We start from the raw sequence: 15,855 nt of genomic DNA, 5'->3' as shown, positions 1-15,855 counted from the left end.
CAGTATCGAGTTTTAGCGGTGAAAATGGACTCGCAAAGATTCTTGGGCAATTTTTGCCGGTCGCCATATTCAGTTCAGGGAAGAGATAGTCTTGTGGTAGAAGTTTCAAGTGAAAATGCTTCGTTGCGCGGCTCGGAGATTAGTTTCACCCTACTTAAGGGGTTCTTCAACCTCATTGGGTAAGTTGTGCGTAGCTTCTGTTAAAATCATTAACAGTGTTTTACTTTTTTCAAATCGTACACCTACTTAGGTTTTCTCGCTCGCACTAATCAATATAAGTACCGGTTGGTTCTGTTCTAGAAAGTCATTTCAGTAATATTTAAACAGGGTTATGAATTATAATACAGAAGTACAGAGCTTTCTGAAGGTTTTCTCGGTTGACATTCATGTGGACATGATCGAGGCTAGGTTATCTGTGTCCAAATTTAAGTAAATTTCAGTAAGGAGTCTTTGCAGTCTTTGCAGCAATACTGTGAACCTTGATTGTTTAAGCGGGTCTGTCGGCTACCCCTTGTTCCTCAAAAGATTTTCAGTTTGAATTACCCCCCCCCCCCCCACCCTGCTTTGTCACCTCATGTTTAGTAAAGGTCGGAATACACTAGGTCATGTGACCCTGCAACACGTCGCATTGACCAATTGCTTCATGTATACTGGAGAATTTTTGTCAAAATCTCTGTCTTCACAACACAATTTTGTTATTTTCACAAGTCACACAAAATCATTTTGAATTTGTGTGGCTCATCTTAAAGACAGAGATTTTCCCAGTAATTCTCCAGAATACACAACATAATTTTTTACTAGGACAACTTGTCTCAACTCATTGCTGCAAGTTGTCGCCCTAACTGTACACAAGGAATGGTTTGTTACCGCAACGTGTTGCAGCAACATGTTGCCCAGTGTGTTCTGACCTTTATGTAACAGCCATCGGCATCAACCTTGTATCCCAATTTTTAGCTGTTGTTACTGTTAACCTGTAGTTTGTGCAATAGCCTCCCACGTAGGCATTTTTAGGAGTTTGCATTTCATCCCTTCTCACAAACGCCTGCTCCACCGAGAACAACATTCCTTTCCCATTGTTTTGTTCTCTTGGTAAGTGACCAATCAACCGTTTTGAAAAAAAGTGTTGACAGGCTAAACACGACTCATAAGCTTGTGGTGGTGTAAAAATACGACCCTAGAGTTACCTTTCTCCTTCTTTTCTTTCCTTCCCTAAAGTTATGCAGTGCACAGACTATTCTAAAATCTGACTCAATCTTACTTTTGCCACTCTGAGTCTTAGCCATTATTAGAGGTCATAATACTTTTCCAGTGTTTCATGCAGATCAAGTAATTATTGGGTTACCCTGTGGTCAAGGTCAAACTTCCAGAATTCGGAAGGCACAATGTGATTGGCTAAGCTTGGGAAAGGAGTGTTGTTTTTGGTGAAGCAGGCATTTGTGGTGAGGGATGAAATACCAGCTCCCCTAAAAATGCCTGCATGGGAGGCTGTTTGAGCACAGGACTTGGTTAACTTTGTATTGTTTACTTTATCAGGTGTTGCTGTGCGCAAGATGAGTAGCAAACCAAAGGAGTCTGATGAAGCATTTGATGCCAGATGGAAAGCTTATTTTGAAAGGCAAGATTATTTGTACACAGTTAACTCTGCTCTTAGACACATCTTACACAAAAATATTTGATTCATCTGTCCAGTTTTGGTTGTTGGTCCACTTAACTTGACTATTGAATTGATTGAAAACCATTCTACCTTGACAAATAAAAACACAATGCCAGCAGTAGCTGTACAAGGTTTGTACACTTGGCGAATATTCAGTTATGGGATTAAAGATCTTATTTTCTGTTTTCTTCCTAGAAAAGCTTAATAGAGCTTGCTGAGATCTCCTGCCATTATATTGCATTGTAATAGCAGATATCAAGTAATAAGAACAGTTGTAAAAATGTAATTAATCATGGGCAAAAAATATGATAATTAGTTAAAAAAATAAAAAATAAAAATAACATTTGTGTGTTCTTTAAGTTTTTGTAACATTGTCTACTTTTCAGACCATTGTTTTAATCTCCATTCTCAATCTGTTGTGTTGTCTCTTCTAAAAGATTCCTTCTGGTTAAAAAAGAAAAAGAAAGTAAACTTTTTTCTTTAATTTTTGTAGACCAGACATTGATGCATGGGAGTTGCGCAATGGATTAAATGAGCTGTATGGAAAAGACTTGGTTCCGGAACCAAAGATCCTCATTGCAATGCTCCATGCTTGTCGGCGCTTAGATGACTTCTCCATGACTGTAAGGATTCTAGAATCTGTCAAAGACAAAAGTGCTGGAAGCAGTGAGATTTACAACTACATTCTGAAGGAACTCAAGCCCACTATAGATGAGTTGGGTCTGTCTACTCCAGAAGAACTTGGTTTAGCATAATTTATAAGGTTTGTCAAAGTTTTGTGTGACTGAAGGAAAGGTGTTGAACTTGTGCAAAGATATTTTATGAATATAGCTGATTCGCTGGGCTCACTGGCAGCTATTGTTTGGCAGTCACTGAAGCAAATCATTGCAGTGAGTTTCGTTTGCCCAATGCCCAAAGCAAAGTTTATTGAATCAACTGTATACACACGCTTGTACGTGTATGTTTGTAAGATGGGCATGTATACACCTATTTCAATTAAGGTTGCTCCTGTGAGCCATGTTTCATAGCTTGAAGTGCACCATGGTAAACCCTTTTGTAGTGGGAAGTTCAGTCTTGTTCACGTTCATCGAAATAATGGAGACCATTTGTGAGAAGACGTTCAAGAGAGCTTTCAACTCAAATGGCTGCTAAAAATCTTAAGCATGAGCAAGCTGAAGAATTTCATTTTTAAAATTTTTAAAATCTCACAGTAAGAAATTAGAAGTCTCTTCTTTTAACAACATCAAATGGATAGGGTTTTACTGCCTGATTAAACTGCGCTTTTGCATGGGCCAGAATGTTGGTTATTTCAATAAAGCAAATCAATGCTAGTCGTTTTTTATTCAGTTTTTAAAGAAATTGCCACCAGAATAGATGAACACATAATGTTAAGTTATTTATTGTAATTAAAAAAACAGCTTGAATTTGATTTTTTTTAACTCAAAAAATTCCCACGTGCACGGGCCGAGCAAACTCATTGAAAATTTGCAACATTTGCATATTACCACAGAGAAAACCTTACCTCAAATCACTGTCTTAAATTAAAAGGCCTATGATTCAGTGTTTTGAAATACATTGTCTTAACGTTCTGCTGACATAGTATAGAAGCGTCAGCAGCCTTTTCTTTCTAGGTTTCTAGGCTTGTTGCTGGTACATAATTTACTAGACTTGCCACAATAATGCACCGCAGGCTATGAAACATGGATCATGCATCATTCTTCTCTGAAGCAACCTTAATTGAAATAGGTGTATAGCTGATTAGTTAGGTAGTTAGTTTATTTTGTTTGTTTGTTGTTTTCTCTTCTGTCTATATTTTGTGACTGTGTAGTTAATAAAATCGTTTCAGGGAAGAAGAAGAAAAAAAAAGCTATATACACAACCATGTATGTTTGTAAGATGGTGTGTGGATCAGGAACTGGGGCAGTAAATTGTCAAATGTGTAAAATGTGAAAAAAAACGCCTTCTCTTTATGCAAGACAAATAGTTTCCAGTCATCTACATTTTGAAGACTATCAGTATGTGTGTCAAACACTGCAATAGTAGAGAATAATGTATCTAGATAAAATTAATTGTATATCTAACCTCCCATACAGATTGGAGGCTATGAATTGTACAAGAAAAAATTAATTAACACTTCTTTGAGGAGAAATGTTCTATTTTTTAACTTTTTCAGATGATGTGGCCAAGTCGTCCTGGTTTCACCATGTTTGGTGCATTTGCTGCTGTTTTAAAAAGTGATAGAACTTGACGTTCTTGCAGATATAATTTTGTAAACAGGCTTATTTCAGTATTGTGTTGTTATAATATTTTGATTAAACATGTCTGAATATACTTGACTGGCCTAGTCTGCTTAAAAGCGGGTAAAATGCGAGCTATTTTGTCAGATATTGAAAACCAAAAACAGTAAAAAGTAAGCAGAGTTATTACATGGCTGGCTCTGTGAGTAGGCAAGACAAGGCATATCCTAAGTTCTGATTGGCTATCCAATCAGGTAAGATCCCCTTAGGATCACTCGCTTTGGGAAGTACAAAAAAAATTTTGTTTTACGCACTCCTTCCCTCCGATTAAAAAAAGGAAGTGAAAAGTACTCCCGCCGCGCTTATAGGAAAAAGAGGACTTCGTTTCTATTTTACATCAAAACGCCGAAGGAAAACGTAACCATTTTGAAGAGTCCATTACCCTGGGGGAAAGAAGGCCAGTTGATCGCAGGATACACGGGGTCTCCCCCTATGTGCCGCTGTTGATGGAAAGGTCTTGGAGGACAGCCCAAACTGTAAAAAAACTTTCAGAAGTCCACACCAGACGGGTATCCGGTCGTTTCAGTCGCCCCACGGCAGGTCGTCTGGACTTGAGTTGATTCGCCCCATGTGTGTTTGTCGTTCTTTTAGCCTGACAAAGAACAAGCGTGAAAAGACAGTGATTGCACAAGTGGAATCCAAGCGTAGCTAAAGTAACAACTCTGATGGGAATGTTAAGCGTGTTGTAGAGTATTGTATGCCATCGAGAGAATCGACTTATGTCAAGGCGAATGTCGTCGGGCGAATCGACTTTCGGGCAAAACGACAGCAATTCACGGGGTTAATTGCAAGGAAATTTCTTCACTTCTCTTGTAATCCTTGCTGCAAACGAGCCCTTGAAGTTACGCGTTCTACTGCGCGCGCAATGAAAAGCGCGCGCTTTCTTGCGCGATTGTTACATCACAGAAGCAGTCAGTTTGTTCTAACTTGTTGAAAGCAGTTCTTGCGAATTGGCTGAGCTATTTGACTGAAAAAAATCATCGAGTTCAAGTTTTCCAAGATGGTTAATGGCAGATACAGAAGTCAAGAGAAGAAGAATGGCAAACCGAAGTTTGAATTTGGATTCTTTTCCTCACTTGCCGCTGTGATCAACTCTGGAGAATTCTGGCGTTGTATCAGATGGTGCGATAGAGGGAGCACGCTGTTAATAACCAGTCCAGTACTTTTTGAAAGAGACGTTCTGCAAAATAAGCACCAAGAACAGTTACCGAACGTTAAGGACTTTCCCAGTTTTGTTGATGCACTTGTGAAAATGGGATTTGAAAAGGTGTTGAGTGAAAGATTGTCAAACGTGCAAAAGTTCCGACATCCTTGTTTCAGGAAAGATGAAGAAATCCCTCGAAGAGCGGCTGAAAAAAGAGTGGAACTCAAAAGAAAAATGCAAATAGAGTGTCAGAAAAGATCGACACCCGTAGAGAAGGAAAAGTTGACACGGAGGGTCGCGCAAAGCCTCAATTCGAGCAACGATAGCGCGAGAAGAGCTGCAAAGAGAAAGAGAAACGCTGAATACAGTAGCGACCTTTCTGCGTCTGTAAAGAAAAGGAAGAATGGTGAGGATTTTCCCTCGATTGTGTCAACCAATCGTGACAAGCTAGCACAGCGAATGCGCAGAATGGACACCGCCGAGGAGGTAACCGCTGCCCAGGCACTGCTGAGTTTGTCAATGCCTGTTCTTTTGTTGTCGAATTATACTGCTGTAGAGCTTGTGGCCGCTCAAAGCCTGCTCGATCTTTCAAAGTCTTGTGCTGTACGACAACAAAGAAGTGTTCGAGAATTAGAATCTGGAGAAGCTTTACTGGAACTTTTCAAGTCACCTTGTTGGAAACTTTTCAGGCATCCAATGTGAATTTAATTTCCAGTGCCATGTGATCTAAATTGTGATTAACTCTCGTAAACTCTCTTTGAAGAATGAGTGAATTTTTAAACATTGCTGCATTAAAATATCTATTCTTTTAGTAGTATTTATAGCGGTTGCAAAAGCCAATTTTATTCCTTAGTTTTCCTAATTACCAGGGGTCCATAGAATCTTTTACAATAACTGAGCGAATCCTCGCGCGCTGATTAGTCGAGAGCAATGTTCTATGAGAGTATAGACAATGGAAATGACGTAACATGTCACACACTGCCGGTTGTTTTCTTTTTTGATTTTCGCCACAAAATAAATGTTATTGTTGAAAACAAATCGACCACAATTTTCCACGGTCTACACTCTTATAGACCATAGAGATGACGCCATAAAATTTTCAAAACTTTGCAGTGAAACCACTCGCCCACTTCAGTTTTGAACATTTTATGACGTCATTTCTATGGTCTACAAGAGTGTAGACCATGGAAAATTGTGGTTGATTTGTTAAATATTAAGGTGTTATTAATCAATGCCGATTCAGGTAACCGAAAAATTTAGTCAAAATCGTTGCACTATTTAAAGCAGCTAGAACAAAAGCTTTAATCGTTTTCATATTCCTGGTCAGTTTGGGTTGGAAAAACTGAGTCTCCGAGAAAATGAAAAACAAAAACAAGGAGCATGCAGTAACATGGGTATCCGATTTTCTGATTCACGTATTTTAAAAAAAGGAAAGTCCAGTCGAAACCTGTTCATACTAGGCCAAGAGCCCAAGACAAGACTTGTAAGCGACCGTGATCAATTTTTCGATTGTTTTCAACCACGCGTAAGCGAGCACTTGACACATGGTCTTACTAAACAGTGAAGTAGATTGTAAAAATGGACAAAAAGGAATTTATTCTTTGGCTGTCATTATTGTCACAGCACTTTTACAGACCGTTTTTTTACAGCACATTTTCTAGCGTAAAGGGAACCTCCGCTCCGTCTGTGAGTGCAATCGAGGTGCAAGATGTAAAAAAGGTAAACAAAAAGTCAAAAATACCAGTTACGGGTCTTTGGGTTTTGCCCACCTGTTTGTGAGACTTAAAATATATTCTAAATCCGCTCCAAAAACGTTCTTAGAATAGACTTATCTATTTTAAGAACCTATTTGAAAATACCTTGAAACGAGAACATGGAAGTTTCTCGCAACTGATTATCACCGATTATGGGCTCCTTTTATGGCTTAGCACAGTTTCCCGACCCGGGCGCAATGAGACGACAGAGCCTACGTTCATACGGGCCTCCTCAATACTAACGCGAACCACCTGCGCCTAGATGTACAGCCCGAGCGAAAGCCGCCTCTGGTCAATTTTAAACAGCGAAGGACTTTATTGTTTACTGTTTAGCCGCCAAGTGCTGCAGCTAGCCAAATAATTTAAAGGTGTTTATGTTATCGAGACTGAACCAAAAAGGATACCCTCTTAATTCAAATGTCTACCGTTTATCATGATGATTGACAATGCATCATCGTACAAACATGAAGACTGGTCCTACTTGTTGGATGGTGCTGGATCGCGTAAATGGCCAAAACTAAAATTTAACTTCTTCAAATCCCACCCAACACCATCGAAAAGCATACAGAAAAGGCCAGGGGCCAGTTTTTCAAAAGTCCCGATATTTAACGGGCCCCTGAAGCTGTTGTTGTTTACATGCAACATAGAAGTTTTAATAGTTTTGCGTCTAACATGATAAAACTATCAGTTAATGTAACAAAATGGAGTAGTTTGCTAGCCAGGACCAGCGCTCTTATTCTTTTATTTCGATTTGGATATTTGATTTCGGGCTCGAAAAGTTATCGGGACATTGGAGAAACGGGCCCCAGGCCCCAAGTGGCCTTTAGTTCACTTACCTGTTACAGTCCATCTTTCGGGGAATACTCCCTTTTGGGTCTGTGATAGAGTTCTTCAGTTTGAACTTTACTAGCTAAATCACAGGACAAACCCCTGTTAAAAACTGAGGCACCAGTTTAAGTATAAAAAAGAAACTGAACATGCAACATCCAACAATGTTGCGTCCGTTTGCACGGGGCCTAAGTATTCTCAGTCAACTTTTGTCATACTTGGAACTCTTAAACTAAGAAAGATATCAAATGACTCTATCACCGGGAAAACAAAGTATGATGATTTTTGACAACACACAAGTTTAACTTGACAAAGCTGGCCCAGTTTTTTTTAAGATGAAATCCGTTTCCATCCCGTCCACGCATCGAAAGCCAAAGACATACACCTATAATTGAGGTATAATAGTCAAGTAGTGGAGTAATTTCGAACTATTTTCTCAGTGATTTCTTTGATTCCAATGTCTTTTTAGACCTGACACAGATCCTTTGAATATAGGGTGTCATTCAGTGTTAGGTTCCTTCACGAAACACACCCTTCCTAAATGGACGCCCCCCTCCCCTCCATGTCCAACTGCAGTGACCGAAATTTAGTGAACGTCTTTCCTTGGTTTCTTCCACGTGTAGCGGCATGTCAGAGGTTACCTAAAACAAACTCAGGACCAAACAATTAACCCCTGCCGAGGTTGTGACTTAAAGTGTCCATCCTGAAAATTGTGCATTTTGATTTATTTGGCATGCTCTAAAGCCATCAACTAGTCCCTAGTCGTCTTTGTAGAGCTGTTCGTAAGGCGCACGGCGGCGAAAGCAGGGGGTGATGGAAAGGGAGAAAAGAAGAAGACTTCGTAGCTCCGGCTCTCCCTCTCTCGCTTCCCTCCTTCCCATCTAGCATGGCTAGCCTCGTAGAGAGAACGAGGCTAGCAGTGCATAAACAAAGCTTTTTAAATATCCTGAGACAAAATGGCCGCCGCGACAAAGGTCTATTAGATCATTGAAAATAGAAATGAAACAACTGAAACATTGTAAATAGAAAACTGTAGATAGAAACCTGTACATAGTAAAATGTAAATAAAATTTCGTTTTGGTAAATGTTTTTAGTATCTTTTCGTCGCTTATTTTTATTCAGTTTGAGCTATATAGTTATACACGACCACATCAGCTACGCTGTAAACTTATCGTGTTTTTAAAAAAAGGATGTTGTTGCTGACGAGTCAGCTAAATCATTTAGCGTTATGACGTAACATCCGCCATGTTGGTGTCCCAAACCAATCCTGTGGGAGTTAAACTTTTTTTCTTACGTAAAAACTTTCTTTTGTTCCGAATAAACTTGCGTAGACGCTGGTCACGTGAATGAAAATACTCTGCCTCAATCAGATCACAAAGGAGATCACAACGTAACAGTGGTTCTGATCATCATATGATTTTGCGAATTTAGCTTCTAATCTGATTTAAAACAAAAAACAAAAAAACAATTAACCTTATTTTGAGAGCCTATATTAAATACTCTACTCAGTGATTCATTCATTCGATACGATATCCATACATCTCGAAGTTGGTCTTTAAACACAGCTGTGCCTGGTTTTTTCAACCCACTTCTCGGTGTCAGATATTGGATGAAACACACAATTTTGGCCGGAGCTGGAGGGCTGAGGCTGAGGCTAATATGCTCTTAACTAAATATGGTATACAGCCGAACCTCCACGCGCGACCACCTTCCCGCAGGCGGTCACCTCCCATAAGCGACCACCTTCCCAAAAACACAAAAAAAGTGCTCTCAGTCACAGCCTTATACTGGAACCTCCCGTAAACGACTACATTCCGTAAGCGACCGTGATCAATTTTTCGGCTGACAGTTTTAGAATTTTCTATTGTTCTCAACCTCCGGTAAGCGAGCATTGACACATGGTCTTACTAAGCCGGGGAAAGTACATTGTAAAAATGGACAAAAAGGAATTTATTCTTTGGCTGTCATTATTGTCTACACATCTATTACTGTCTTTTTTTTAGTTCGATCTATAACGACAATATTAATCATGACTCAGATTTCCAGGTTTCTGTTTAAGAAGTTAAGTTTTTGTTCGTCAGACGTTTTAGGGACATTTCTGTACAAGAAGTCACGTACATGTACACAAGTAAATTTTTTTAACCAAATTTATAACACGCGTTATCTAATTAAGTGCACTTCCGTAAATGAACTGTCAATAGAGGATATTACACGGTGGCGCGAAGACATGAATTCTATTTTCGAGTGGCAAAACAATATTTTACGAACGAGCGGAGCGAGTGAGTAAAATATTGTTTTTGCAAGGAGAAAATTAAATAAAATCAGTCATATCTTCAAGCCGCCGTGTGATGCTCTTTTTCTTATATAGACAAAAAGACATCGATAAAATAATAGATTTTTATTCGCCAAAAAGTAATTGTGACGGCTCAGATTTACAGTACAGCAATACAAGACATCATGGCTACAATAATCTTGAGAAATAACGCTGTGCTGAATAGGGCTCTACAATGACAAAATGTAAGGCAAAACTTTGAAATGTGTGTAAGTAAAATTCAAAAGACGCAAGACGCCTTCAAATTTCGAAGGAAAATTACCGAAATTACGCTATCGATAAACTCACGTTTGAGATTATGGGAAATAAACCACTCGGGTCCTGGATCTAGTTTTTATTAATTTTACGAGTAGTATATTTTCCAGTAAAAATCTCGTGTCTATATAACAAAATTGAATAACTAATGATTTTGTCAATAAAACTACCAGTGGAAAGTAAACTTTCATTATAGAATAAATATACCACTCCATTCTAGGTTGACTTAAAAATTTCGCCCTTGCGGTCCGACTCTCGTAAGCGACCACCAAGCCTTTGAACTCCTTTGCATTTTAAATGGTCGCTTACTAGAGGTTCGACTGTATGTCAATAAATCCGATGCGGGCGACTTCGTCTATACAAACTGGGTTGCTTTTCAGTGTATTATCCACTAAGAAAAACCACACTGTTAATGTTAACAAATGTTTCTAAGATATTTGAGTTAATATTACCCTGTTAGCCTTACTTTTGTTTCGGTACTACCAAAAAAAGAGCAAAATAAAGACATTTTTTAACAGACTCTCAGCCTGGCTGATCTAAGCTTGAACGTTCTTACACAAAATAGTTCTTATGAAAGCAGAGTCTATTCAATTGATGAGACAGCTTTCAGTATAAGAATCTTTTCTTTCTCTAACATTTAGTAGTGTGTATAATTCAACAGGGCTGCGTTACGGCAGTCTAGTTCATTAAATTATTTCAAATTATACGTTTCTGGGAAACGCCCACCTACCCCTCCCCTAAGCCAACGTTAACACTTAGTCCTCACTTAAAGCAAAATGTTGTTTTAGGGGAGGGGTAGGTGGACAGTTTCCCAAAAACGCGTAATGGTTTACTTAAAGTGACTCTAACCTAAATTAATTGTTCTGTTCCTTTAGTAGAAAGTACACATTACCACGAGAAAATCTGCGAAAAAATTGTAATTTGAACAAAACGTGATTTGCTTTAGAATTTTTTCAGACACTTTTAAATTTGCCGCCGTTTCCATTCGTCTTAGTTTTCTCTCGAAAGCTTTCGGAAAACAAATGAACTGTGATGTCAATTTATTAAGTAACTATGACGTAAATAAAGAGATCAGCACCCATAAAATCCCGTTTGTCAGTTTCTGAACTTATGTTTCATGACACAACACATGAGCGTGCCGATTATGTAGAACGCCAAAGAAATAGAACATTTTCGAGTTCCAAAAACTGTCACTTTCAAAACAAGGCTAAGTGCAATTTTATCCTTTCCTGTGACATGAGTTTTATTTGCATGAGAATAAAAAATTCATTTTCATATTAACTGCTTCGAAAACTTTTAAAACTCGTTTTAAAACAGTGGCTTGGGGAACTCGGAAATGGCGTATATAGACTTCAAGCGCCAGTTATTTAAACGAAGTTTAGCCAGTGTTTAATAAAAACCGCGTTCTAAGCCATTTTCAGTTTGCCCAACGCTTTTATGTAAAAACACCATTTATGGTGAACAGTTTCACCACAGCATATAAAGTAGACTAGAAAAGCATTTGTCTTCTTAAAATACCCCACTAAGGAAGACATCTGAGAGATGTAATCTGTAGGTCCAAAGATCACCTAAACCGCGGTCTAAGTTAGACTTCGTTTAAATAATCGACCAAAGTCTAACTTGGATCGCAATTTAGGGAATCTTTGGACCTACAGATGAGATCTCTTCCTTAGTGGGGTATTATAAAAAGAGAAATGCTTTTCTAGTCTGTGCTATGTGGTGTCATGAAACTGTTCATGATAAATGGTGTTTACATAAGAACGTTTGGCAAACTGAAAATAGCTTAGAACACGGTTTTGTTAAACACTGGCTAACCTCCGTTTAAGGTGGTAAAACTGGCCCTAAAAATTTATGTAAAAAAAATCTCACTTTGTCAAAACACAAAATTTTTTAGAAGTTCTTGAAGTAAATGTGTTGTTTCAGTAATATATAGAGGATATTACACGGTGGCAAGAAGATATGAATTTTATGTTCGAGTGGCAAGAACAATATCTCACGAGTGAGCGAAGCGAACGAGTGAGATATTGTTCTTGCCACTCGAACATAAAATTCATATCTTCGAGCCAACGTGTAATGTTCTTTTTATTATATGGAGAAACCAATTTAACAAAAGCAAAAGGCGGGAATCTTGACGTCATTGAACGATACGACACTCACAAAGGTGACATACGGAAAATACGCCACTCGGGTCCCGGATGAAGTGGCGTATTGAATCTACGAGTGGTTTAGTTCCCAGTAAAACACTGTCCTCCATATAATAAATATATATATTGTTTAAAAGATATATTTTAGGTTCTTTCAGGAGAGACACTTTTAGCCGTGACAATCGGTTGTGTCTCCGCATTTTCTTTAGACATTTTTCTAAAGCGACAATAAACTGTAAGAAGTATTATCACGAGCACGACCGAGATTGGAATAAGAATGAATGTGGCAGTCTCATAGTGCCCGCAGTTTTTCGAGGTGTTTGCTGTGTCACTGATCACTGGACAAAGACCCAACGCAGCCAGAGAATCACCGTCGTCAGGAGAATACCCTAAAAAGTATAAAGGAAAGGTATTTGTAGAGAGGATTTTGTTGTGTTGTTTACAGTCCCCTGAATAGTCAAGAGTTACGGGTAAGTAATAGGAGAAGGGCGGCACTTTTTCAAGCTCAGGAACAGGGCGCAGAAGAGTTATTTGTGTTGGCAAGGGAAGCGAGAATTTTACAGCCGATCGCACAAGTCGCCTCTGTTTACTGTCGGTGTTCCGGAGCATTGGATAATATATTACCAGGTTTATAAGTTCATCGAATGACGGTTTTCTCGATTTTACAGTATAAATACAAAGGCGATGCGTGGTATCAACTGTAAAATTTAGCTACAATCAACAATCAAGGCTACAAATAACTCCTCTGCGCACTGTGGCTCAGGCGGATTCAGAAATAGCATTTCATAGTTCGCCAGTGTTTCTAAATTCTAAAAAGAGGTTAGGAAATGGCGGGAGATTTGACCAACCGAATTTTGTTTAAAATTAAAATTGCACTTCACCTCTTCATGCGCCTTTAAAACTGCAAAGTACCTAGAGAGCGCATTGATTATTAAATTTAATTTCGGCTGTCAATCGTGTACGTCAGTTTTCCTTGGCTAAATCCTTGACTTAAATAATTATATAAAAAAAATCAATTATTAGCAGTGAAAAACGGTCGGCCCGCGTATCAACGTTGAACTCAGTCAGATTAATACTTCAAAATATAGTAGATCCTCAAAGGGCTCTGCTTTTTACATGCTGTTGACCCATCGTGAATTCTATCCTATAAATCTTTTGAATTTAGATCATCGACAATTCTAACGTTTTACAACTCAGTCATGTGGCAATTATATGCTACATCCAATTTTAAGCTATAGGTTAGGACTGTACATAAAGTTGGCCTAATTTACAAACATCAAGTCTCGACTTGTTTGTGGTTTTCATTTCGTACTTACCTTTCTTAACCTCAAGATATAGTTCATTGAAAGTATTACAGTTGTGTTCTTAATTCTTATTCTTGCTTTGTCTTAGCTGTTTCAAGAGGGAGGGGAGGTGTAAAGCTCCGGCCACTCTAAACATGATAGGTATTACATTGGAACATCACAGTGCTTTTGCTAGTGGTCTCAGAGAATCGAAAGTCAAACTGAAAACAAAATAACTAGAAGGTCTAAAATGCCGTGATCAGATTGCGTTCTGTGCATTCCATTCATTCTTAGTGGAAGTCCAAACGAAGCTGGCTATAACATAGGTGCCGTGCATGCGTTATAGCAACTTGGAGGTTAGGATTGCGGGCTCTTCTTATCTCCCACAATAAGGCAACATAGAGTGAATTTATGCACAAATTAACAATTTGATGATATATTGTATCTATGCTTTCCACATGAACCATATCAATAATTCATACCTTGTCTTGTTGATGTACCTCATATAACGGTCTTGTTCCTCCTTCGGTAATTTAGAGAAGTTCCTACGTTTTAGGATTCTTTTCTGGTTGCAGTCATCACCATAGTAACCGTATTTACACTCACTACAATCGTACCCAGCAAAGTTTGCCTTGCACGCGCAAGTTCTGTTGAAAAGTGCATTGGGCCAGTTGTGGCGTTCGTCTTTCTTATGGAACTCTTGGTAATGGCTGTAAGTTCTGTCCCACCGGCGAACAATGAAATCCCGGCACTCACCACGATCTCCGTCGCTACCACATGGTGCATGGAAGCCGTTTGGTGTCGGACAACACGTCTTGTTTTTCAAGCTTTCAAAGTTCACACACGCCCTGGGAAACTGGCTCTGCACCCGATGCAAACAAAGAGTGGCAACGAAAAGACCGATTATATAAACGGTCATCGTCGTTATTGTTTTCCTATAAAAAAGAAGGAGATTCTAAATATTTAAGGTTTTGACGTATGATTTCTGAATCATTGTCCTGGCTTTTTTATTAAACTTATTGACTGGCCGTACTACGCTTCCCGATTACGTAGAAGATCATGGCGGGCCGTAGTGCCTAGTACGTTAATTTACGTGCTTAGAACTCCAGTGTATATTTGAAACGGAATCGAACGATATGCGCATTCTCTCCTTTTTTGGTCATCCTTGGAAATTTCCGAAGGCTCATTTTTCGATCATGAGTCCCATATTTCGGTGACGGGAAAGAGAATATTTCATAAAAGATATCATCTCACCAAGTGGTGTGAATAAGACTGATAAAACGCAAGCACGCCCTGAATTTGCCCATGCATCGCCCTTTTTAATGAATGGTTTTTTTTTTTAACATTTCCTTGCCGTGGGGGTTCACTGCACGGCTTCAACCTCAGGAGTGTTTGCCAACACTGACAAAGTAAGCAAGCTGGAATAATCGCGATAAAGAATAAAGGAACGCGAATACATTTTTAGGTGACGTTTTTGCTATCTTAAACTCCCTGATTACAAGTCCAGGTGGCGAAAACAAAATTACTTCCCGTCAACGGACTAGAACCTTCCGCAGTCTTTGCTTTAAGTCCCCAATAGTGCTTTTGATACGGTTGACTATGCCTTAATACTATCTAAACTTCACTGTTACAGTATAACCGGCCTCAAAGGAGACTGATTCAGGTCATACCATAGTAGTCGTACAGCCTCACTTCAATTACTACAGCGCGGTTTGGGCAAATTGTAACAAGGGCCTCTCCTAGCCAGCGTCACAGACGTTATTTAACCTCGGTTAGGAACGTCTGCGTAGCAGCGTCGATATCCTTGTTCAGAGCCCATCCTGATTAAAAATCGACAATGTCTTTTTTAACAGGCCAATCATGGTGCGTACGCAAATCCTGGTACACAGGTGGTTTAGTTTCGTCTGTGGCGCAGGCTAGGCTAGGAAGTGGCGTAGGCTAGTCCTCTCCCAGAAGCTCCAAAAACTACAGAACCTCGCTGTTCGTATAATTAATTCTTCAAATTACGATGCTAGCCTCGATGAGTTCTTTCAGTCACTCAATTGGCATAACCTTGAGCTGCAACGTAAGGTATTCCTTTTTGTAAGGCTATTAATGAAACTAACATTTCGTTTTACGTCATCTGTGTCCGGCACACGAAGTAAAAGCGAACATTTTTCGGGGA

At 39.1% G+C, this 15,855-nt stretch overlaps 2 protein-coding genes across 2 annotated transcripts; both read left to right on the top strand.

Annotated features, from left to right (window-relative positions):
- Positions 1–28: 28 nt before the first annotated feature.
- LOC140937054 (cytochrome c oxidase subunit 5A, mitochondrial-like) lies at positions 29–3,985 on the top strand. The gene is made up of 4 exons (XM_073386585.1): positions 29–179; positions 1,534–1,615; positions 2,148–2,417; positions 3,828–3,985. Exons 1-3 carry the CDS (start codon positions 116–118, stop codon positions 2,407–2,409), a joined length of 408 nt encoding a protein of 135 aa, XP_073242686.1. The 5' UTR covers positions 29–115; the 3' UTR covers positions 2,410–2,417; positions 3,828–3,985.
- A 712-nt stretch (positions 3,986–4,697) lies between these two features.
- LOC140939068 (uncharacterized) lies at positions 4,698–5,906 on the top strand. Its single transcript, XM_073388623.1, has one exon. The coding sequence runs from the start codon at positions 4,952–4,954 to the stop codon at positions 5,795–5,797; it is 846 nt and encodes a 281-aa protein (XP_073244724.1). The 5' UTR covers positions 4,698–4,951; the 3' UTR covers positions 5,798–5,906.
- Positions 5,907–15,855: the final 9,949 nt, after the last annotated feature.

The sequence above is a fragment of the Porites lutea genome, chromosome 5, assembly GCF_958299795.1.
Source record: "Porites lutea chromosome 5, jaPorLute2.1, whole genome shotgun sequence".
Classification (NCBI taxonomy): Eukaryota; Metazoa; Cnidaria; class Anthozoa; order Scleractinia; family Poritidae; genus Porites; species Porites lutea.
The sequence above is the reverse complement of the archived record's forward strand: the minus strand, read 5'-3'. Positions and strand labels throughout refer to the sequence as shown.

Excerpts from the sequence above, each read along its gene's own strand:
- LOC140937054 (XM_073386585.1), top strand. The coding sequence starts at position 116 with ATGCTTCGTTGCGCGGCTCGGAGATTAGTTTCACCCTACTTAAGGGGT. Across the intron at positions 180-1,533 it reads GGGTTCTTCAACCTCATTGG|GTGTTGCTGTGCGCAAGATG; the intron begins GTAAGTTGTGCG and ends TTACTTTATCAG. Across the intron at positions 1,616-2,147 it reads TGGAAAGCTTATTTTGAAAG|ACCAGACATTGATGCATGGG; the intron begins GCAAGATTATTT and ends TAATTTTTGTAG.
- LOC140939068 (XM_073388623.1), top strand. The coding sequence starts at position 4,952 with ATGGTTAATGGCAGATACAGAAGTCAAGAGAAGAAGAATGGCAAACCG.